This window comes from Rutilus rutilus (genome assembly GCF_951802725.1).
Source record: "Rutilus rutilus genome assembly, chromosome: 16".
In the NCBI taxonomy this organism is placed as follows: domain Eukaryota; kingdom Metazoa; phylum Chordata; class Actinopteri; order Cypriniformes; family Leuciscidae; genus Rutilus; species Rutilus rutilus.
In genome coordinates this window covers 29,788,916-29,814,789 of record NC_140224.1, presented here as the reverse complement: position 1 = coordinate 29,814,789, position 25,874 = coordinate 29,788,916, and the positions used below count along the sequence as shown (strand labels likewise).

General features: G+C 37.6%; 1 protein-coding gene across 13 annotated transcripts in view; it reads right to left on the bottom strand.

Annotated features, from left to right (window-relative positions):
* Positions 1-25,874, bottom strand: part of baiap2b (BAR/IMD domain containing adaptor protein 2b) — a 52,308-nt gene that overhangs the window by 10,658 nt on the left and 15,776 nt on the right. For 6 of the 13 annotated variants that reach the window (XR_014630079.1, XM_084433719.1, XM_084433718.1 and 3 more), the window contains exons 3-7: positions 23,799-23,885; positions 11,949-12,010; positions 11,345-11,416; positions 9,179-9,316; positions 2,682-2,834 (exon numbers count right to left, since the gene is read on the bottom strand). Coding sequence is in view for 10 of the 13 variants with exons in the window: in XM_084433719.1 (XP_084289845.1) it covers positions 2,682-2,834; positions 9,179-9,316; positions 11,345-11,416; positions 11,949-12,010; positions 23,799-23,885 (512 nt within the window). In the remaining 3 variants the exon portion in view is untranslated. The remainder of the gene's footprint in view (positions 1-2,681; positions 2,835-9,178; positions 9,317-11,344; positions 11,417-11,948; positions 12,011-23,798; positions 23,886-25,874) is intronic. The other 7 variants (XR_014630081.1, XM_084433721.1, XM_084433715.1 and 4 more) reach the window with 2 other exon arrangements.

Here is a 25,874-nt window from a genome sequence, read left to right as displayed (position 1 = left end):
AAATTTTGGTTTGATACTATAAATAGTTGTACTAGTTTGGGCCTTCATGTACATGTAACAGTTTTGGACACAAATAACTACTTAAATACGAATTTAATTTTTCAATTGTGTATACTTTTCTTTGAACTGTGAAGTTCTTGAGCTCTGCTCAAGATGCCTAAATCAAATATAAAACAACCTACCTTCATATAGGTTGATACTATATTGACACCATCATGTTGTCCCAAACCAGTAGAGGACAATTTATGAAGAATCTTTAAGGTGTCTGACAGATGATGACTACGACATGGTTAAAATCAACCATTGTATGTCATATGCTAAACACAGCACTAAATATATCTGTATTCAATGATAATCTTGCCCTCCACAGAAGCTCTGAAATCTGATTTGCATTCACATCCAAATAAAGGTATAATTTGGTTTGTGTGTGTGTGGCAATTTAAATAGAGAATCAGATTTGAGAACTGCACAAAAATGGATAAATTCTTATTTTCTATAGACTATAGGAAACAATATAATTTGTGTTTGGAACATAATTCATTGCAATTTTTTAACTTTTTTTTTTTTTTTTTTTTTTTTCTCCAACCCTGATCTAACACAACTGAACCAGCTACTTAAGAACTTGATTATTATAGTGTTGGATTAGGGTTGAATCTAAACTCTGCAGGTCTCCAGGAACCCCTGCTTTAACATAAGTGTGATAAATGTACTACACATTGCACTGGGTGAAAAATTTCATTCAATACAGTATTTAACAGTACTTTTAGCAGTATTTTCACAAGTTTGTTTGCCTATATAATCTTTATTATAAGATTTAAGGGTTTATCAATGCTGCTAAATGCTACTGGTTCACAGCACAAAACATGTTTGAGAACGTGGGAGAGTGAATAAGATTTGAGAATTTTGAATGCAGTATGCTAATAACCATTTAACATTAGCCTCTTCTTCATAAAAAGGTATTGTAAGGCCAAAAAAGCACAAAAAGAGTAAATTATTCTGCAAAACATCTCCTCCTTTTGGCGTATTGGCTATAAAGCTCAGGGCTACTAAATGACATGTTGATATAGTTCAAATACCTCAAAGAGTTAGGCACTTGATCCCAAGTTGCTCCAAAGGGACTTACCCTGCATAAGTGTACTGTAAGTCACTTCGGATAAAAGATTCTGGTAAATCTCGCTGCCTTTTCACACAGATGCAATTCAGAGACCACTACTAAATACCCATTAGTTCCCAAGAAATCTATGAATCCTTCAAGCATACAAATCTTATTACATGTTTAAGAGGTCTCTTTTCCATTTTCTTCCCAGTGGTAAAATCTCTTAGTCATCTGAGCGTGAGAGAGATTCTTATACTTTCTTTGTTCCTTCTGCCCTCAGTTGCAGACGAGTGAGTAAGTATCAAGTACTGCTGCTATTGCATGACTGGCGTGGGTAACGGTGTTAAGATCCAACCGTGACGAACTCTGGCAGATGGTCATTTAGTTCACATCACTTTGTTCTTCCTTCACTTCACTTTATGATCACTTCACAAAAGTACATCATAAAGAAGGTGAGATTTGGCCAGTATTATGTAGAATAGACCCAATACAATTTTACCCAATGAAGTACCACCACTTTGTCTAAAATATTTCTCCATTTGCCTGCAGAGAAAAAGTCTTCCTACACACATGAAAACAGTGATTATCGTCTGAACAGTCTGTTCTTGTAAAAGTGGGCCACTCTCTGCCTGGCCCTCCCTTTTCCTTCTCCTTCTCTTGCCATCGTTGCTCCCAACGCTCTGTCTATCACCATCTCTGAAGAGTGGGCGTCACAGTTGAGGAGTGAATCTCGCTTACTTGGGAATGACTGGTGTTCTTCTGCATGCTGGTGAATCCACCAGATCACTGAATCTCTACTCTATTTTTGATCAGTGTGAACGTAATGTCCTAAAAGAATAATCATCCTTCACTGCGTAATTGTGTTTTATGTATGGGCTGCACAACCTTGATTAAATCTTAATACGATTGATAAGCAATCAAATGAATCTTTCCCCAATATACATTCAAGCACATTCTCTAGCAAGCATGGTGGAATGATCAGCAATGAAATGCAATGAATGACTGAATAAATGGGAATTGGGAGCAGAAACAACTGAACACAAAATGTGGAGTTGTCCAAGTATATTATTTACTTGGCAAAATGGATACTTAATTTATAGTATATGATCTGCTTTAAAGAGATAGTTCATTTTTGGGTGAACTATCCCTTTAATGCTTACATTACATGACTGAAAGGTTAAAGACAACATGAAATCAAAATTGAACATATATACTTTCTTAAAAGTCTTTTGTCATGTAAAAAATTTCCAGAATATTTGCTGAATATAACTGCTAATATAAACAAAGGCCAAGTTGACATAAACAAGGCTTTATCAATAATATTAACAAATATCAATTTAACTGAACAAATGATCCAACCAAATATGGATCAAATCAAATTAGTCTTACTGATTATTCAGCTTAATTTCAAAAAATGTCACAATGCGGAAGTTAAATGTGTTGTAAATGCCACTCAATGTTGTCTTTAACATTTAAATGTGCAAATAAGGGCTAAAATGCATGCTTAGTGCAATTTTTACTTAAATGAACTGAATTTCAGTGTTTCTGCCACCCAAATTTTCTTCATCATGACATGGATTCTCACCTTGGTGTGGTAGGTGCTGCTCGTTTTGGCCACTGCACATTGACGGTCAACAAGGAAGCAATACCTCCGTCTCTCTTCAGACAGGGCGTTCTTGTAGCTCTCAGAGATGTAGTTATCCAGCTCATTTTGTTTGCTGCTGATGGTCTCGACGTACTGGGGGACAGGGAAGGTGGTGTGAAGCAGACAAAAAAAAAAAAAAGGCAAACAATGCCCAAGTTTGACTCAGACTGATGACTGATGTAACGTCATGCTAGGAGAAATTGACATGCACATTTCAAATGACAGGCTTGCTGTTACTCTCATTGTATGATAGCAAATGGGAATGCTAAAGCTCAATGGTCCATAGCACACAAAGCTAGTGAGGGCTTATTTAGCCAACCTATTTGGTTTGATCAGAGAATCCAAGTAGCAAAGAAGGTCATGTTACATTATTTAGCATTCCATAAAAATGGATAACTAAAATAATCATAACATTAACTCAAGAGTCCTGTATAACAACATAGAAATTAGCAAAGCTGCTGCCTCGGTAGAGATCACACTACAGTCAAAACATCATCTAACAAGGACATACACCTTGCAGGAACTGGATGTGATCCAAACGCACACACACAGATGACACCTTTCATAAGGTTCCTCAACCTGTGTAGGCATCGTGATATCACAGTGAGTTGTGCTGATTCTTTCCCACCAAGTGTAAATGAAAAAGGCTGGAATCACTGTTTGCAAGTCTATTATTAGTTTTCAGTTAGAAAAGGTCATGTGAAATGTGTCACAGGTTCATAGTGATGTAGGCATGTGCACAATATGTTCACACAGACTCTCAATCTTTGACGTGTCATGAGTTTAGTGACTTGCACAACAGAAATGAATAAAGCAATGCCTCATATGTAATTCCAACCAGCACCAAACAGCTTTTTTTAGTTACTCGGATGCAAATCAAATGTACATCAGATAGACTTGTAATGCTTTAGCATAAAACTCATGTGGGAAAGAAAGTGAGAAGTGAAAGAGCGGAAAAAAAAATGAAAAGCTAAAGAGAAACACATAAAAACAGATGTTGTAGCGTCAAATATAAAAGCAGATACTGAGTTGTCCAGCTAGTATACATGTAATCAGCCTGTAGGTAAAACACAAGATGTAAATGTAACAGGATTTCCAGGATTCTCTCTGATCATGAGTGGGAGTTTGGTCACACCGCTGACAGGTAACATGCTCAGCACACAAAAACAGCCGATCGCAGAATTTTTCTGCACACAGCATCAACGCAAAGTGTCAGTCACATCACATTATCAAGCTTGAAAGACTTCTTCACTTGACAACTTTATTTAAAGTGAACTGTGAATTGCTCAGCAAAAAAATATTCCAGGAGACTGAAAAGAAAATGCTGAGGGCAAAGCATAGTGGTTACACTTCTCCTCAAATAGCCTCTGTTCTTTCTAGGTTCTTACCAAAATAGAAACTACATACTTGGCAAACATTTTGAAGGCATTTCCCTCCCCTTTGGAGTTCGGTTCTCCAGTGTAAACACCCTTAAAGAGAAACTCAGAATAAACATTTTTTTTGAAGACAAACTAGCATATACTGTCAAGGTTCTGTCACTTTGGTCTGGTTTATTCTTAGTTTGGTGACAAAGCCCTGACACATTGTGTGGGCGAGCCTTACGCTCTTTCGTCCGACCGTGACATTGTATGTGCGGAGTATACGGTGTTCGGATTCCGGCACTTTTGCCAAGTTTGGTTTCAGTCCAGTGTCAGGGTTCGGACACTCATGCTCCATGTTTAGTCTCCTGTTGTGAGCGCACGAGTGTTCATTCACTCATTGTGCACTCTTGTTTTTGTTGAGCGCCTGGTCTACATGTTCATTGGCCAGGCGCTCTTGTGTCCTCGCGTTCTGTGTAGCATGAGGCTTGTGTTTAATATTGGCCGTGTGCTTTCACGTTGTCATGTTTTGTGTGGACTGTGAGACAGGGTACTTTTGGTTTGCTTTTTGTTTTATTTTCTATCTAAATAAAGATTGCTGAAGTGCTTCTCTGCATTTGGGTCCTCTCTTCCTTCACCAAACCTGACATATACGCTACCATTCAAAAGTTTAAAGCGATTTCTATTTTAAATAAATGTTCATTTGGACTCGCAAAGAATCCTTAAATTTCTTTTTCGCTTTTCACAAAAATATTAAGCACCACAACTGTTACCTGATAACAAAATAAATAAAATAATTCTTGAGCACCAAATCAGCATGTTATAATGATTTCTGAAGGGTCAGACTGGTGTAATGATGAAAATTCAGCCTTGCAATCACAGAAATAAATTGCATTTTAAAATATATTAAAATAGAAACCAGTTGTTTTAAACTGTAATAAAACAATTGTATAAAATTAAACAAAATCTTAACAACTACAAACCTTTACTTATGTAAGCTACTAACATAGCTGTTTTTGTAATTTAAGATGATTGCATCTCTATTTTGGAATTCGAACATGTCGTATCTTCCCATGTCCCATATCTGCATGTAGACTGCATACGTTTATGCACTAATGGATCAGATATGACAGTCTGTCTTTTTCTCTCTGGATAATGACAGCACTATACAGCAGGATCTTCATTGAATTTAATGACCCATGGTCAAGACCCCTTTTCTGCTCCTATTAAATATTCTTTCAGTGTCTGAGTCATGAAGAGTACATTTACATGTACAGTTCATGTACAAGCTGCACACCCAGATTAAACCTTGAAGTTCAGCAAGTACACTTACACAACTGCAGACGTAGAACCAGTGAAAGTCCGTTGCCAGATACAAGTACAAAAATATGTTGTCACCAGGCAAAGCTCAGATGCATCATATTTCTGCATCTTACAGTAACCAAACTGCCCCCTGCACTAGTTAGTTTACACGCACAAGAGTTTCAGTAGCAATGCTGGCAGTAATTCGCTTTATTTTATTTAGTGGTTAAGTAAAATGTATGAAAACTAGTGTTTTATTTATGTCAGCTTTGATAGATGTTTACTGCAATACAGCCTGAGGCAATAGCAGACATCCCAAGTCTCCCGGAAGTTCCGGGAGTCTCCCGCATGCCCGCAAATTAGTTAAAATCTCCCGGAATCTAGAGCGAGCGAGCAAGAGCGCGCATGCGTAGCAGAGAGAGGGAGCGAGAGACCTTGCGTGTGTGTGCTAGTGTGCGTGTGTTCCTCACGAAGCGCATGTAAGGACCCAACCAATCAATTGTCAGTGCGGGCAGGCTTTTATCTATACTCCCGAACCGAATTAATCAGAACCGAACCACCCCCAGAAACCCCCAAAAAATTTATTTAAACAACTAAACTATATTTTCACCATCAGACATTAAAAGCATAGGAGTTAAGTGCTACTTGTGAAGTAGCTAAAATGATCATCCTCAACCAAGCAACAGTAAACACTCTTTAAATAGCTGTCAGGATAAAAACACTGCATTCAACAGGTTTACACACTAGAGTTGGTAAACAGGTATTGTACTACTGCACTGTCATAGTGTGTTTGTATGCTGGGCAGTAAGCCCAGCTCATTGTGGTGGAGTCGGGGTAAATGGGTTCAGAAATCATATTCAGATCAAAATTCCTGCACTATGTGCCTTTAGTTTGATACCCAAGGGGAATACAAATGTACACGCATATACACGCACAAAGATGATGTAACGTGGGTCCATATCCTACACTACTGCAGTCTGAAATCATAAGCGACACTCCAGTTGAAATCAATCTGCCTGCCCTCCGTGTGGCCTCATTTTAACACGTGCTGAATATGAATGCAGGATAAGATTGCAGTGCGCCATCATTTCTGTGCATTATAATTCCTCAAGGAAACAAAAAGAGAGAAATGAGTATATTAAATTAGTCACGGTATTAATATTGGCAGCAGTTCTGTGGGAGCACTGGAACGTTTCTCTTTAGTAATCAGGGAGGAAACTGAAACGGAAATTGAATTGTTTCTTATATAAAACAAAACCTATATTATGTTTTAACAACTGTGAAAAATGACAAACTTCAAATTGTAATAACAACAGCTGATTTACAGAATAAATAGAATTTTTCCAGAAAATATTAACTAGTATATTGGCATTTTTGGGGCAAATTTAGATTTTTTTAAAAGGTTGATGTTAAAATTAGATTTTGTCTAAATAAATAAAGAATTTGTCATTTTACAAGTGAATTTAAGCATCACAATATTACAGTGTAGAGTTTGAAAATGGATATTGATTTGAGATTACAAAGATTACATTTCAAAATTATTATTATTTTTAAAGATTAACTTTGACCTTTTCTGACATCTAATGCTCACTAAATCTAAATGAAAAATGGGGTAACAATCATGCGCAATTAAATATCCAACATAGGCAAAAAAAAAATCTAATTATAATCTATAAAAATAAAACTCTAATATCAGCAAATAACTGTCTTTGTAAGATATTCCCTAAGGCTTGGTGTAGTGTGTTTTGCAGTGTTCTGCTCACTCCACAGCAGGATGCACAGCAGGGACCATGAGCCCCACATGTAAAATTCATCCATGGCTCATACTGAGCTGCTAAGTGGAATGAACACACTCACACACCTATAAATAATTGACAAAAGCCATTACAGAAAGAAGAAGAAAATCACATTCATTTGACACTTAAGAAATCTCTTGAGAGAGATGCCACATGTAGGGAACCATGGGAAGGGTTTACACATACACAGTGTTTTCTCAGCTTTCACAAAAAACAAACAAAAACTAAAAAATCCTGGGGTTTATGGGCTGGGGCCAGAGACATTTTGACTTGCAGCTTCAAATATCGAGGCACAAGCTAAACTAACAATCAGAATGTAATTTCCATCTGTTTTCTAAATGCACTTCTTGCTTCAGAGCTTTAGGCCTTTGATCATTGGTCAAGAAAATAAGTACATCAGAGCCTCTGTTTCTGCTTGGAACTGAATCTGTTGAGGTCTATGGAGGCCTCCTGGAGCTTTCGTTAGACTTCAAAACAGAAACAGGAAGTTGCCTTCACTGTGTTCACTTAATTCATTTAAACAACCCACTCATCTTCTTCCTTTCTGTGTTTTCTCTTATACACACCTGTGGAGTGTGTTTAAAATGCAAGCAGAGCCCACAGCGTTTTACGCAACAGCGTGTTCCCACACCACTATGAGGAGCACACCTACAGCTAATGGCATGAACTGACCCCAGGTCAGTCCACATCGTAACACTCCCACTTCCCCCTGACCTCACACCTGGTGACGACGGTAGTGAGAGGCGTACGTTCAAAACAAACAGCAGCCCCGACAATTCAACCCCCGTACAATGAGGCCTCGGTGAACAAAAGCACAAGGACACCACACACAATGAAACCCACACAAAACAAGTAGAATATTGCATGGAAGGGCTTCAGCCAAACAGAGTGAGATTTTCTTTAGCACCTAAAAAGCCAAAGAGACTAAAACTGGAATGTTTTCTCTGTTTTCACAGCTTCTTGTCTGATTCAGTGCAAAGCAGGAGCATGAAAAGAGCAACAGCATATCATAAAGGAAAAATACACTTTTAAACATTTATAACCCCTGTAGATCCATAACTCACAAAATTCTGAAATAGATTCTGAAAAATGCCTGTGCAAAACTCGCTGCCGACATGGTTATTTTTAATGAATCTTTCGATCCAACTGATTAATATTTGTTTTGTTATAAATAGTATTATAATTGTAACAAAACAAAAATATGTTGGACAAAATAGCATGAATTGCCAATGTAAAAATGTGATCATGTGCATGTTTCATTTCTCATATCCTCTCAAGTGTGTTCAAAGATGTATATTTAAACTGTGAAGGGAGAAAAGGGTGGATTTATGGAGATTATTTATAGAAATTTATAGAATTCCCATGATATTCAATCCCAGCAGGAAGACTCATATCATGGATTGCAGTTGCACACACATCACAAACAAATTCAATGCCTAAGTTCTGGAACATTCCAATCTACAGCCAAACTCTGAGAAGTAGGGACATACATTTTTAAAGATTTAATTGATTTATGCTAACTCATTTTAAAGAAATACTTCATCCAAAAATAAATTCTCTCATCATTTACTCAACCTCATGTTGTTCCATGGAACAAAAAGGAGAAAACATGAAGAATGTACTGGAAACTCTTTTCCATAAGAAATGGGGACTGGAGCTTTCAAACTTCAGAAAGGATGCAACGCACCATAAAAGTATCATAAACTTCATACAACTCATTTGTTATATTTCAGGTCTTCTGTCAAGACATAGTCATATTAAAGAGCTTTGGACGAGAAACTAAAATTAAAATCGTTTGGGTCTTTGAAACGACATTCTTCAAAACATCTTCATTTGTATTACACAAAAGAAGGTCAATATGGGAATGACATGAGGGTGAATATTGACAGAATTTTTACTTTTGGCTGTAATTAGTCCACCAAAAAGTGACTACTTAAAAGTAATTATCTTTGTTGAAATTTGAAGAGAAGAGCTGACTCACCTGCATCTCCTTGTCTCCATATTTGGAGGGGTTCTTGCTGCCCTGACTCTTCCTGCGCAGTTTCTTCAGTTCGGCCTGGCACTTCTCCAGACTCTCTCCTTTACTTTTGTGTTCCGTCTGATATTTCTTCAGAGCTGCCTGCCAGACGAAATAACACAGCTCTCATCACAATCAGCAGCTAAGAAAATTCTAAATGGACAAGACGAGGAAATGAATGGTCGTATTTCAAATATCTATATCAAGCATCTATTCCAGAAGAGTGGATGAATGCCAACTAGAACGGAATAAGATGCGGCAGTATTCTTGACAACTTTATTCTCAGGACATCCTGAGGTTTTAAGGTTCAAATAAATGTTTAGAGTGCCCATCGTGAGTCAATTGTTTCTTAACAATGCTTAACTGAACTGAATCCAGAATCGAAAAGACCTGAAGGTCGTCATGTGTTCTTTACTAATGGGAACTTGGCTGAGTTGGCCCAATAAGGTCTTTCATTGTCCTCCAAGTGTCTTCCCAGAGCTCCCTGCTTCATGGATTCATTGTGTTTCAGACCAAGCCTCTTTGTTTCCCCTAGTCTTCACTGCCAAAGCCTTCTGCTTCATTTGACTGAGCAGTTTTATTTTGCATCCTTACTATGTGTGGAACAAAAAAGCATGGGAGCATAGTTAATTATGTTTGTCAATGCTGGAAATGAGTGACCGAAAAAAAATAGGCCTTTGATTTTTTTTTTTGTGCAAATAAGCTGAGGGTCAATCTAATGCATTTACAAACAAGCCTGTTAGAGACTCAGTAAGAAGACTTCACAAACTGTGTTGCTGAAAGCCTCGTTTCAGATGCTCCGCTGATCTTTCATGCATATAAACAGACTTCTCTCAAGTAGAACAAAAAGATCACTTTTCCTAACACAGACGAGAAGACTAGCCTTTTAGAAAATGTTAGTGTTAATGGTGGATATACTCTCACTTTCATTACAAGCAGTAAATTGCAATTAAAAGAGACGGTATTTGGGGTGGAAAATAAAGCCAATTAGGAGAATAAATCTAGTTATGTTATTTGAAGCGACTATACATGTTTTAAAACAATTAAATGAAGAAACGAGACAGCCTTTAACTTTACTGAGTTAGGTAAAAGAGAATCTTGAGAGAAATACATTTTTGTGAGTGAAATACAGTCATTGCGATCAGGTATTTCATGTGAGGGTGAAAGTTAAACACAGATTTCACAACTGTTCAATGCGGATTCGCCACATTGACCAATAGAAAGCTGGAAGTGCTTTATGCGTCGCTACACTATTGACAACCTTTTTTGTCGACAAAATTTCAGCATCATTTTACAAATGTGACCGTTCCTTATTATTATCTCTTTATTTGACATGGACATACAATTACATTGGATGAACCATATGCATTGGTTTTAGTGATATAGCATGCATGCTAATTTTCAACACCTGTCCACAGGAGGCTTTTAGAAAGAAAATACAATAACAAGACTAATAACAAAAATGATAACACCAATACCAAAAAAAAATATATATATATATATACCATATGATTAATATGGAAGAAAGAGAGAGAGAGAGAGAGAGAGAGAGAGAGAGAGAGAGAGAGAGAGAGAGAGAGAGAGAGAGAGAGAGAGAGAGAGAGAGAGAGAGAGAGAGAAGAAAAAAAAGAAGAAAAAAAAAGAAAAAAAAGCATCAGAATCAGAGAGTATCTTAGTTGTAGGTTATACATGCGAGCACTGTTGTTTAGTTTTTAGCCATTGTTTCAGTCCTCTGTTAAAAGCATTGCCATCAGTCTCTAGTTTTAAATTAGTGGGTAAAGCATTCCAGAGTTTTGGCCCCTTTACAGAGAACGCAGACTGACCAAAAGAGGTCTTGCACTTTGGGACTAGGCAGTCACCTCTGACAGTGGCTCGTGTGTTCGCCCTGTGAGAGCTTTGACGCCTACTTACTAATTTAGAAAACAATAGTGAGACATGATTATTTAAACATTTATAAACCAATTTAATATAATTAAAAACAATAAAACTGTCAAAGCCCAAAAGCTGATGCTTTCTCAAAACATCACAATGATGCCATCTCATAGGTTTCCGGTCCATCATTTTTATTGTCTGTTTGTAAATTGAGAAAATAGGTTTTAAGAAAGTGTCTGTGTGTGCTTATATACTTACATTTAAGTAGCGAACATCCAATTCCACTTTTTTCTCCAGTTCTGTGAGTAGTTCATTGTGGAATGATTTCAGCTGAAAATTACAGTAGACAAATACAAATTATATTACACACACACACTACAGTTCAACAGACCAGCAATTTTCCTCTCATATGACAAACATTGATTCTGTATTTGATTACACATTTCACACCAAACTCAGTCATTAACACTAGACAAAGTAGCCTTACAGAACCAAAACTGATGTCCCATCCATAATACTCCTTTGTTTACTCCTTTTTCTGCCCTGTTATCATTTTCAGAAGGACTTAGATATGATTTGTTTAACATCTGCAGCTGGGTCACACAGGACAGGAAAGTCTGTGTTCTGTCTAAGTTGGTGTGTTTACGCATGTGACCACGGGCTATTGTCCTCCATGTATATACGGAAGCGTCTTGAGTCGATGTGACATTTTGAGACGCCACTCCCTTCCATTTCCTTATCCTGGAGGCTAATGTGGCCTCTTAGATACAACCTGATTGTCTCAGTCATGTTGCGAGAAAATGTAATGAGAAAATGTGAGCCTATGAGGCAATATGATCTTCATCACATTAATGATACTTACCATGTCCTCTAGCTGCATTTGGATCTGTCTGTGAACCTCCGCCATCTGAAAAAGCACATCCCCTTGAGAGAGAGAGAGAGAGAGAGAGAGAGAGAGAAGGAGAGAGAGATAGACAAAAGAAATAGATGAAATTGTCATTATAATACTCTAGCATCTGATATCAGAACATCATGCAGTCAGACAAGGGTGCAGGGAAGACAAAAAAAGGAGGTAGAGAGAAAAATTATGAACAAATTATGAACAAGGTGAGCTGACAGTCAGAGCTGGCGCCAGGGCACATAGATTAGGGGGTGGGGGGGCTATATATATCTAAGGGGGGGTCAGCGGCAGGCGAAATCACACATTTGTAATCGCTTTCGGTAGTGTTGCACGATGCACCGATACTTCAAAAGTATCGCGATTCTCGGAAATTAAAAACGTCACGATTCCTAAATTTATTAGTATCGATACTTCTAAGAATGACCGCGTTCAAGATTTGTAAGGCCGGCGACATACTGGCTGCGTGGAGTGTCGGTTTTTATTTCGGCTCCCATGTTAAGAGCTAGCACACTGCCTGCGTGACACGTGCTATATATTTATGTTTAACATGAAGTATAGGCCTTCCACAACTCTCTCCCCATATGTCAAATATAGGCTATCACCAATGAGGCTTATCATATGTTAACAATATTAAACATTGTTTAATATAATCGCTTTTCATATTTTTATTCAAAGTTCAGAATCAAGATAAAGTTATTACCGGTAACTCTTATGTTTCTTATGATAACTGAGATTTTTTTTTTTTTTTTTTTTACCTTGAAAGTCATTATTCTAATTTATTTTTAATATTTTGATATTTCATATTTTGTTCAAATGTTTAATCTGCTGTTCATATGTTCATTTATTAGTGTGTATTATGATTAGAATGTTGTCCCGGTTTTAAAATAAAGCACAGCAATGATATTTGAGAGTGTTTCTCCCTTTTCAGGAAAAGTATCGAAAAAGTATCGGAATCGCAATTCTTGACTTGGTATCGGTATCGAAACAATAATTTTGGTATCGTGACAACACTAGCTTTCGGTTGCGTGTTCGTTTTTACTTTTGTTTTCGAATTCGATCATGTGCAGCGGGGAGAGAAGGCACATTAACTCATGTGGGGGGCGGGGGAGGGGAGGGGCACGGCTCACGAATGCCACCCCTTGGCGCTGGCCCTGCCAACAGTCAAGCTATAGGTGCAAGAAAGAATCTGACAAACATGAGAACTCAAAAAAAAAAAAAAAAAAAAAAAACACCACAAAGTGTTAAACCATATTGTTTCATTAAAAAAAACACTAAATAAAACAAATGAGAGATCACACTGAAAAAGTAATATTAGTCTGAAATATTCTTCCATGAAGATGCAAAACAAAATAAAACATTCATGGGAAACAGTAAAAGCATATTGCAAGTGCATGTTTAATAAACATGAGAAACAAATACGACTGAACAAAAAAAAATGATAGAAAAGATGTCAAAAAGATCATGTTGTTAGCACACAGTTTTCTCATATCAACGTATCATTCTGTGGTACAAGAGAGAGAGGGGAAAAAAAAGAAGAAAATCGAAAGAAAAGCACAAATAAAGAGAAAAGAGGTGAATCATGCAGCCATTTGAGGCGTGTGTGTTGTGTTGTGCAGTGTCGGGGTACCTACATGCTGCCTCTTCTGATTAGGCAATGCATTGTAAAAAAAGGAACAAAAGACCTAGTTTGAGCAGGAACAAATGTACAGAAGACCTTAAGACAGTAAGAAAGAGTGAATGAGTAAAACCTCCCCAAACACTAAATGCATAAATAACACAGGCCAGAGGGCTGCCCAAGTCTCATGGGCATAATATCAAAGCAGTGTTTCCTACACCGCTATGTGCTGCTGAATCCATAACACCACAGTTAAAAAATACAGCATTAAGCCACAAGGGCCATCAAAGTATGCAAGTGTTTTTAAAGGCTTTGAAGGCTCAAACTGGCTGGTGGCGTCTTTGTAGGTGTGCTTATAAAGCCTCAAATCATATTACTCAATCAAAGCAGCCCTAAAACAAAGCTTCCATTCATTACATTAGTAATACACACTTCCACAGGGACATAAATGATTGTAGAGTACTGCTGAGACATCTTCCTTCCATCCATCCATCCATCCATCAAACTGTTGTCTAACTCTGCATTAACCAGGTTTGAACTGGCTTGATAAAATAATGAAATAAAATAACAAAAAACACACACACAGTATGCAACATAGAGGGCAGCATCAGCCGCAGACACTTTGAAAAGACAAGGCATTTACACACAAATCAGCTGTAAAAGAACAATGACAGACGTTCACGTTCATGCACTCGCATGACATCTCTCTACCTCCTGAACTGGTAATGGATGCAAGTCTTCATAGGGCTGTATATGTGGAGGCAACTCATCCCTCATCCCGTCATTGTTTGTGCTATGTATGGACGTGAATGATAACTCAAATTGAGCTGCCTGTTATTTTCCATATCACTAGATATTAAATACCTTCAATATCAATGCACACATTTATTTACTTTTGAAATCCATGCACATCCCTCTGAGCTACTGAGCCACACACTACTGCGTTTCATAAAGCATGACCCTGCCTGTCTTTGAATCCGTCAAGCTGGACCCGGGACAACTAAACCAGCCTGCAGTACATATCTAATCAAGCCTTCCCTTTAAGCCCTGCCTTCTGAGAAATAGAGGGACAGTCCGTTTTATACAGTTGTTTGAGTTCAAGGTCAGCAGACTGCATCCAACCAGTAACGTCCAACGAAACAGAGAGATTAATAAGGGTGGACATGCAAACACATATTACACATATGCTTATCTTGCTGTATCCAAATTCAGTCCATAATTTTTGTTGTGGTAGAATGAAGAAAAAATTAGCATGAAAGGGGAAGCAGGCACGAATGGGACACTTTCTAAGGTACCAGACAAGAATAGCCATTGTTTTCTAATAGGAACTCAATTAAATATTCAGAAAGAACTACATTAGATATTTTGGGCAAGTGATTAATTTGACAACATTCAAGTGACAATCCTCAAGTGATAATACTCAAGTGACAACATTCAAAACAAAAAAATTGTGGTTTCTCTTTCATAGCTCTGAAGATGTAATGGGGATCTGAGTTATTCTTCAAGTATCACAGATGTTTCCTCAAAAAATCTTTACGAGAAATAAACAAGGCAATAGTCTAAATACAGTAAAAGTATAGTGATATACTGGATAGCTTAGATAATCTGGCCTTTGAGAAATGTCTAACTGCTAAGTCTGCAATCACATCTGAGCACAATTTGTGACACTGTTGAGATGTCTTCTGAAAGGCGTTCTAGGAGAAACAACTAAGATATTAAAAATCATCTGTGATTTTTCTTCCTATGGGCATACTATATCAGGTTCATATAAAAGTGTATGAGTGACTGGAGACCCGCTGCTGCTGACCATGCCCTAGCCTCACCCAGTTGTCCCCAGTCCAGATCTCGTCTGTAGGTCGACACACTCTCATTTCCTGTCTAAGTCAGCACAATGGTCTGACACCACTCCCCGTCCTCATCCTTCACACCCCCGAATCTCTCTGCTGCAATTCAGCCGTGCTCGGCAGGGCTCTAAGCCGCTTACCAGTAATCAGCACGGATCACAACATCTGCAGCTTTGAAAGACTTAAACATATTGTTGTCCGCTCTAAAAGGGCCGAATCAATTAAGGTACAGTCTGAAGAAAAACTGGGGCATAGTCAGCACCCTAAAAAAAACGAACGACTAAAAAAATGTTGGCTTGTTTGACAAAAACATCAATCATCAGTACATTATTTAAATAAAGCACTGAGGACTTAGTAAGGAATAAATACAAAAAGATAAAGAGCTTAAAATGAGAATGATTTTTGATTTGCTGTGCACAAGTCAACATGAAACCCATTTTATTTTTGTAAAATGATACTTTTCAACGGACCCACGCACATGGCATGCGAAGTGGAGGTCAAAATATCATGGCCACGAATTAAGAATTTGTTCCCACAACTTAATTTGTTTCCTTGTTGGCCATAATTTAACTAAAGCGAGGGAACAAATTAGTACAGCGTGACCATGATTTAACACAACGTGACCATGATTTAACTAAAACAAGGAAACAAATCATTTGTGGACACAAATTAATAAGTCATGGGAACGAATTCTTAATTTGCGCTCACTCTTTCTTTTTTTACTTCCACAAGTCATGTGTGGGGCTCCATACCTTATAAAGTAAAACAGGATATTCGAGAGTGGATTGTGATTGAGAAGTGGCCTTTTTATACCATGGTTGGCGAAGCACTACAGCAGCATCGCTGTATGACACCGTAGAGTCTCACTGGGTCTCAACCTAACATTTTCAAGGGAAGATGAACCCCATAATGTACTCTCATCAGAAAGCAAGTGAGAGAGTGCTAGAAAACCTTCTTTTTCCTCATCTTTTTCTTCTTTCTTTGTCCAATCCTCTGTTGTCCGGTCTCTTATTAAACTAACTTAATTCTCCCTCTCCATCTCTTGTTGTTCTTAAATTATTTTACTCTTACTGTGACCTTGGTAGAAGAAATAAACACCAATATTGGGTTTATTATACAGCACACAGATGGATGTGATAAACTTTAGTGCCTTTGGACCAAAGACTCCTCAGCTGAATTCTCCAATACACTGGAAGACGCTTTGCAGCAGAACTTTTATCATTAAAAATGACATAAACCTAGTGCACAGCTCTTTCTTTCCACTAAGCTCACATGTGGTTGTATATCTATAGGCATCCGTATGCTTCAATATAATAATCCAGCCGTATTTGAATCTGTAAAACTCACTGACCCAAAACGAAATGCGTTGATGCCTCATTGAGCTTGAAACTCCTAAATAATTATTTTGCGGACATTACTTGGTGGCAGAGGACTGTATACATGACTATTAGAGAGCAGCTGATGAGGTCGTAATGGAGATTGATTACTGCAGCAGAACAGATTCAGGGAGGGGTGTTGTGGGTTGGATGTGCTGGGCAGCCAAATTCATTTTTATCAAAAATCGAAGTAACATTATTATCATTATCCATGACTATTGAACTTTATTTAGACCAATAGGTGGCTAAATAATGAATAATTTGAAGCAATAGCATATGAGTATTAATTATAAAACATCTCCATTTCCAAACCTACTAGTGAGCTGCCTTATTATCTATACCTACATAGATGTCTACCTTCAAAGTAAAATTTAACCTCATAAGCAACTGATTTAGAATGCCCTACATCGGCAGTGACTAATTCCAATGGAGTTGGGCATTAGAATGTTGAGAGTTAAAATTCAGAGCACAACCATATTTTGAGTAAAATAGCAAATTTATACTTTGCAATATTCACTTTACAAATCAACACTCATCTGCCATTTTACTATTATTATTACTTTATTTTATTCAAATTTGTTTTCAAATTTCATTCTAGGATATTTTAGAAGGCAAGTGCCTACATGATGCCTTAAAATGCTGTCTAAGTAGGTAGCTCACTAGGGTTTGGAAGGCTTACAAGTTACAATAACATAAATGTATTAATGTTCATGAGCAAATTTTTCTCTATAGCATGACTCATTAATTTGTCTACCTGTGAGAAGATGAAATGCTCTTAAAAGAATGTTCTTAAAATGAAAGTCACAGCAGTGGATCCATCGCCAAGCGACGACTCTGTTCGCAATGGCATCTGTAGCAGCAATTATCAGCTCTGTGATTCATTCCTCAGAGGTGTTTGAGCCATTTGTCTTTTTTTTTGTATGTGTGCTTGTTTGTGTGTGGAGGGAGAGATACCCAGGGGGTGAGGCAATGCCTTTCAGTGTGGTGAGGGAATACTCAAACCATGTTATAACACTACAAATCCCACCTAATTGGACTGAAAATGAAACTTAAAAGGTGAGAGTAAGACAACCCATACTTGGAATTTGTCCTCTGCATTGAACCCATAAGTTAGTGCACACACATTAGGAGTAGTGAGTAGAGAACAACACACACACTGCAAACCGTGGACACACACACAGTGGGCAGCCATTTTTGCTGTGGCGCCTGGGAAGCAATTGGGCACCTCAGTCATTTCCTGCCGGTATTGAGAACCAGACTCTCTAACCATTAGGCCACGACTGCCCCGAACTTTGTCTATGCCAACCTGCTGCTGCGCTCCCAACATCAGAATAGAGTCAATCACATAATAAAGTGCTATTTCAACTGTTCCTGTGGTGAGCAGGAATTGAAGGTTTGAGAACTGCGAGAGAGAGAGACAGCTGTACATATCTATACAGAAAAATATTTCCACGGTTCTTAAATGTCTCGTTGAATGTTTATTTCCTTTTTTTTCTTTGTTTTTCAGTTTATTGTATTCTATTACATGTTTTATTGTATTTTCAGCACTAAACATCTGACCATCTTAACAATTATGTAAACCAAAAAACTCAATTAACAATTTAATTGTGAACATTATGAACATTTAACATTGTTTAACATTGTGAAATAATATTGCTATTTTAAAATAACTAGGTTAATATATTTTAAATTATTGTAATTTATTCCTGTGAGGATTACTCCAGTCTTCAGTGTCACATGATCATTCAGAAATCATTCTAATATGCTGATTTGGTGCTCAAGAAACATTTCTTATTATTATCAGTGTAGAAAAACAGTTGCTGCTTAATATTTTTGTGGAAACCATGATAGATGTTTTCAGGATTCCATGAATAGAAAGTTCAAAAGTACAGCATTCTTTTTTTAATATTTTTTTGCAACAATATAACAGTGTAAAAGTCTACTCTTTACTTTTGATTCATTTAATGCATCCTTGCTGAATAAAAAGCATTAATATTATTTTATTTTAATTTAGAAAAAGAAAAAATCGAAATTTAAAATTGTAACTTTTTTGTAATATATACATAAATCAATCGCTTAAACGTGTTAAAGAAGTGTTTTTATTCCTTCGGCTAAAATTATTTTATTACTTCATTCAGTCTGGTCAGAAAAGGCTAATGGTTTTGCAGATGTGTCCAATTTTTCTTCACTCTAAATTCATTTAATGGGTGATTTAGCCTTCGGGCCATTCTCCATAGATGAAAAATAACATTCATTGTGGTGTGCCACAGTAGCAAAGAAACCAAAGATTCAAATGCTAAATTTTTGGACAGGAAATCCGATCTGTGAAGCATATTTTTAAGGATTTATTTAAATAGCTTATCAAAAATGAGACCGGATGTGTTGCTGGAGCATTTCAGTTTGCACCAAGATTTACCAGCATTAATTATTCAAACACCCCAGAGTTATTTTGTGACTACAGCCAGAGCAAGATGCTTGCAGACGCAATTAATCGTGTTTATTCAGAGAACACAGTTGCCTTCCTGCAAACATTTGTGCTTGAGCGAGAATATCCAGGATTTAGACTAATTATCAGCACAAACAGTTGTAATTTGATGGAAAACTCCCAAAGCTTAAACTACAAACGTGAGAAGACAACGACCTACTGGTATCTCACATCTATGACGACTGATACCCCTATTTGGGCAGGAGGAACAGGAAGCTGTTTATTATTCCTCACACTCGTGCAGCATTGAAAAGGCAGACAGGGGAAGCTGTTTTTGGAAACACATGACATCACCAAGGAGGCATTCTGGGACTCTAAATCCACAGCACGGGCCGCATTCACATTACTCTTGCTCTCTCGTTCTCTCTCTAGCGGAACTTCTCCTGTTAAGGCAAGTGCTTCATCTATTTTTAGCTCACGGCTCCCTCTCTCTCCTCAGGCCGGCTGCGTTCCTGCATCAGTGCGTGGGCTGACTGCGGGCGTTGGGTGATGCGATACGCACAAGTGCTGCATTGAAGAATCACTGTGCATCTCTCTTCACAGTGAGAGATCGCAAGTTATTCAGAGTTGAGGATGCGATGAAGAGGAAGATAACAGCACTTAATGAAATCTCACCATGATCCACTGCCCCGAGAAAGAAGCTCTTGCAATGATATAAAGGAATTTCATAAATTTTTATTACTTCCGCTCATTTAATTTTATATCTAGACTGATATGATTTAAGCCTGACATCATTATAGATATTTTGTAAATCAACTAGTGCGTGGGTTGCATGACTGACTATAGTTGATTTATCGTTCTTAAAGGAATATTTCCCTCAAAAATAAAATTCCAATCTCATTTACTCACCCTCAAGTCGTTCCAGTTTTCTTCAAACTGCACACTAGCCAACCAATGAGATTTGTGCTTTTAGTCACATGCCCAAAAATGACGCAAGGGCTAGAAAATTACAGAATTTTCTTTTTTGGGTTACGTCTCCTTTTAAGGAAATTCTGTATAATTGGGCTGGTTTTAAAGTTCATCTGATCCTGATTGCATTTTTTACAGTGTAAGACGCATGTTTGCATTCAAAATAACATTTTGAACATCACAGTGTTTCATGGTGGGAGTTAGATGTGATGCAGTGTTGCTTCATTTAAAGACAACTTTTCGTAGAGGATAAATATTTTTTTTAAATAAAAAAAATGTAATATGAAAATAAATACAAAATAAATATATGTAATATAAATACAAATACAAATACAAATCATAACACAGGCCTGTTCTACATACATAAATTAGTCAACTGCACTAATCAACTAGTTTGTTGGATGACTAGTCGACATCCATAAGAAATAGTGTAACATGCTGGACAACAAGTGCACACACACCTCAGGCATGTGAACTGTGCTACCCATTATGCTTTAGGTCTTACATTATTAATGCGGCCGCTGTGGTGCACATCCTTTAAAAACCCTCCAGTCCATCTCAGAGACATGCTAACAAGTCCATGAAGACAGGAACATCTTGAAGCTGACTGTGGTGGGCAAAAGTGCTTCACTGAGATTGTGTGACTGATTGTAAGGTTTCATGGCCATCATGATGATCTAAGGCCAGTGAATCCTCCCATCTTCAGAGCTGCCTTCCTTATTGCATACAATTATACTAAAGCCAAAAATAAGTCTGCATCAATTAATAACGCTGGGCTAAGACCTCACTTAAGAGATTTATTTAGGCACGCAGCAATCAGTTGGGTCCACATGGCTGATGCTATGGTTCCCACGTGCTTAAATGCACGCACCCTCACCCACGCACATGTCTGCATGAGTATAAATTCATAACACAGACTCATTCTCCCTGTGGCCAAATTGGATAAAAGTTTCCACTTCATGCCGATGTTCTCTTGCAAGATCTTTCAAAGCCTATGGCCCCTAACTAACACTGACATTCAACATATACTTACAGAACAGGCCTGATCTTAACAAAACCTGTCACTCAAAGAGGAACACACACTTCTTTGTCTTGCTCATGGAAATCAATCATAGTACTCACTCAGACAACAACCAGACAAAGCAACAGGTATGTTTTGTGGTTATGCCATGCATCTGGTATGCTCTGGAATACCATGTGAACCTTTTATTAGCGTGAAGAAATGTAAGACAAGAACGAGACAGAAAATAACAGACACATGCAACAAAAGTGGGAAGCACTGTTGATTAGATACTTATAAAATATGTATACAGCATTTTTGTTAAATATGTTTTGGCGTACATAATATTTCTATGCTAATAGAAAATGAGAAGGGACTTCTGGGATTGCCAAATGATAAATAATTCAAAATAATTATTTACTGCTACTATAATAATAATAATTGAACATTTTTGCAGATATTGGGCCAATATTGTGTCAATATACTGTGCATCCCTAATAAAAGCCACATGGTAATGGTGATGTACAAAACGTTAGTGCCTGGTTGTCATTCATTGAAAAGAACAGGCACAGACAAATGACATGAGCATTACTGGAATAACTATAAGCATAAGATAGTTAATACATATGGGAGAGGGGAGTATGCTGATTTAGTCTGCAAAACAGTTTAAAAAACAATATATTAGCAAATAATAACAAAAATATTAGTAAACACATGCACAACTACTTGTTTGGGACACATCCACTTCTGTATTTTCTGTATTTTATAAAATCTCTATTGATAAGCACTTTTCAACATTAAAAGATATTATGTGCATAATCATAATGCCACACATGCATATGACATTAAGGCATAAAACAAACATAGACGTGCTGTAATTTGTCTAGTGATGAAAGTCTCTAGTGAAAAGGCTAAGAGACTTAAATTCTCATTAAACTTTTTCATACAGAGATATTGCTGCTTTTTACAATGCTGAGACAGCAGCAGAGAAATAGCTCTCCTGCAGCCCAAAATATAATCTCATAAGGTCTCCAGCTCGGCTGTACTGTTTGGATATTGAGAATGTTGTAAAGATGAGATGAAGCTGAATTCATTCAAATAATAGCCTTTTAATCATCAAATTAAAGCTGGTATCGTGCTCTCCATTGAACATGTATTCAATGAGACACCAGCAGTGAAATGAGAAGGTGAATGCTCAGAAAAATGATTCTGAGATAAATAATGGAAGTATAACCAGCCTCTCCCCTCCAGTCCTCTTCTAAGCTAAAACGTCTATTCAAATTTGCTGCTGCGACACTGATGTGCTTTTAGCATCATCTTGAAGAATGACAGATTATGCAATAGATTCAACAGCCAGTTCTATCAAGAGTCTCACATTCCACTGAAGTCCATCTAATCAGACTCCAACTCTACCCAGAGTGATGCACTGGACACACAATTGGACAAGGATTGTTTGTTTGAAGTTGAGCACTGAGGTTCGAACCCACAGTCTGATCAATAAATTTCCCTGTGGAGATCAAGAAATCTAAGACTAACCTGATTTAAATCAAATGATATTCAGACTTACAGGTCTAAAATGCTCTTTTCAGCAAGATACCAACAGAACAGAACAACACTTCCTGGAAAGGTAAATGCCAATTGCATCCATTGGTTGCTATAGTGTTTACTGCACAGTTAGTCACTGCTAGCTACAAGGCACAGTCACTTGTAAATAATGAATGGGCAGCAACATTACTGAGGAAAGAAAAACATACTTGCACTGTGACTTCAGATATGTTCTCTGAATGTCATCTCAAAAAGGGTTCACATTAAATTTTTCATCAGGGCATAATTCATACAAGGGCTGCTGGAGCGAAAACAAATGATTCACAGATGTCCTACTAAAAGCACAAAACTTCATAGTGTATTCAAAATTTACATTCATTTTTAATTGATTAAAAAAACATATGCAAGGCAAAATGTTATAGATGATAAAAGGTGTCGTGATGTGCAAATACTTCCACTAAACTGAAATATTTAAAGAATATGACTTTACCTAGCAAAGATGGGACAGATGCCATCTGAAGTGGCATGCTAAGAAGAAAAAAATTACACAAACCTTTTCATATGGTTTCAGGAACTATTAATGCATTGTTTGTTCTCATGCACAGCCGAATGGCAAAGTTTAAAGTCATGAAAGGGCAGAGCAGGTAACTAGATTTTCACATTTTACTGCAAAAGAAATGCACACTTAGACTGTTCGTAAAAAGTTGAGATGCGTCAAGAATGGTTTTATAATCTCATCATGACACCCCAAATCTAAATCCTAATTGTTACATTTGGATGATTATTCATTGAGAGACAAGGAAATAAGACAACAGCATAGAATGAACATAGTGCAAACCAGTCACCAATGAGCAAATTAATGAATCTGCAGAGTGTGTACATTTGTACATGTGTGTTATGTCCAAAGACACAGTCTTAGATATGCTGTACTATGTACTCATACATCCAAAGCCATTCACACTGAAACCATAAGTTATTCTCTTTTGCAATCCCCCTCCCAACCACAGGGGCCACTGCAGCTACAGTCTATAACTCACCAAGATCCTTAGAGCCGTGACTCTCGCTGGCCAGCTCTCCCATCCGCACCAGTGCGTCGAAGTAGCCTTTTGCTGCAAATGTCACACCTGGAAACATGGAAGCATTGGGGACATAAGAATCGGGGTTGTGCTAACTTGCTGACCCGAAGCTTCCCTCAACCCAAAGGTGCAGCATCTATGAAAACAGGAGTGGTGGATGGGAAAGCTTTAAGCTCTATGTTCTATGATGTCTCGGCCAGAGAACTGGGGAGGTGGGGGTGGAGCTTGTGATTGGTGAGCAATGAATAGCAAAAGTACTATCACTTTAAAATAATAATAATAATAAAAAAAAGTTTGATACCCTCCAAAACTTAACATTCACATCAGATAGCGCATTACTGAGAGCAATCACTCATTCTGTGTGAGGTCCCACCACAGGGACAGCTGTGCCTCTTCTGCATCACCATGGAAGAGAAGGGCTGGCTCTGAAACAGGCTCTCTCGGAGCCAGAGGATCATGGCAGTTTAGCGAGGCGGGAGAGTGCCAAGAAGCACAAAGTATCTTGGAGTACAGGGAAATTTAGAACCAGAAGGTACTGAGCAAGTGGTTAGCGAAGGTTAGCATGTGTAGCAGAGTAGAATAAGCCAAGTTCTGCCTTGACTTCATTTGACAGACTTCATCATTTTAAAATCAAGTAAGAATCATACAGACCGACACAGCATATTTAATTTGATGCAAATATAAAAGGCTGTGAGAGATAGAAGTACATCCAATATGTTGAAGGATCATTGTTCACAGCTAATTTTCACTGCATGTTTTTGAGGGCTTTTTGTCCATTGGAAATGTTGTGTAAAGACTTTCAGTTTTCATTAGAAGAACAATCAACACCATGGTACATTTAACTATATTGCCTGAAACATATACTAAATATGCGAACACAGACATTTGTCACAATGCACGTTTATTTTGTTCATTGTTGCGTCTCTAAATCCTGCAATTCTAGGGATGCACAATGTATGTGTTCCAGTACTGGAAATTGAATTGTGCAATAGGGATGTCATAGTGAAATGTTTTTACAGACTTTTCACTTTCGTGTAGTACAGTTTCGGCAGTATCTGACCGCACATTTACACTTTATGATATTTGTTAATGACGCTCAGGATCTGTTGAGCACCATATCCTCCGCTATCCTGTCAATCATCTCAAGCAATTTCTCAAATTAAAGTTTCTCAATTTCTCTCAAATTAAAGCAGACTCCTGCTGCGACTCTGCAGCTTCTGCTGTATGGAGCAGAGCAGACGCTTTCAGTAATTGTAATATCCTTGGTCCAACTAAACTAAATGGTTTTAATTGTATTTGCGGTGTTGTGGTGGGCAAATAATGTAATCGTGTATGGCCAAGCACCGTGTAACACCGGAAACACTGAATACCGCAGCAAGCCTACTGTGAATGTTCATCATTTTTACATTTTAATATGAGCTTTGTCACCATCTTTGGCATTAATCATTAAAACACTAAAAAATTAATAGCACTGTAAAACATTGTAATCTTTAGCAAATAAAAAAAAAAAAACATTTTTATTTAGTGTTTTACTTTTAATTTATTTAGAACAAAATAGTGTAGCCATTTGAGCCATTTATCAGTTATCAGCCATTAAATGAAAATGCATCTTATTCATTACACAGTGAAAGTACACAAGCATTGCTTTCTCAGCATTGCCACATGTACTTGTGTTGTAAGATCTAAGATCTGTTTCTGTTCTCTGACATTTTAAACAGACCATACTTCTGTCCCTAACAGACTTGTTGACACTCACCTCAAATTAAATATGCTGTATGGCCATCCCAATTCAATGCAGAAGGAGTGTTTGGGTGGAGGTGGTTAGGCTACACCAATGGTAGCCCAGTCACATATGAACGTACAGACTTATTTGCTAGTGTCCACACAAATCCCATGCTCAGGATAAGGTGCGTCCTGGTTGTGAGGGATTAGAGGGGGAAATCTGGGGGCTTTGGTGCTCCAGCGGTTAGGCTGAGTGGTGAGGGGTAAAGAAACGAGAGAGGCAGCAGAAGGAAAGAGGATTATAGAGGTCTGAAA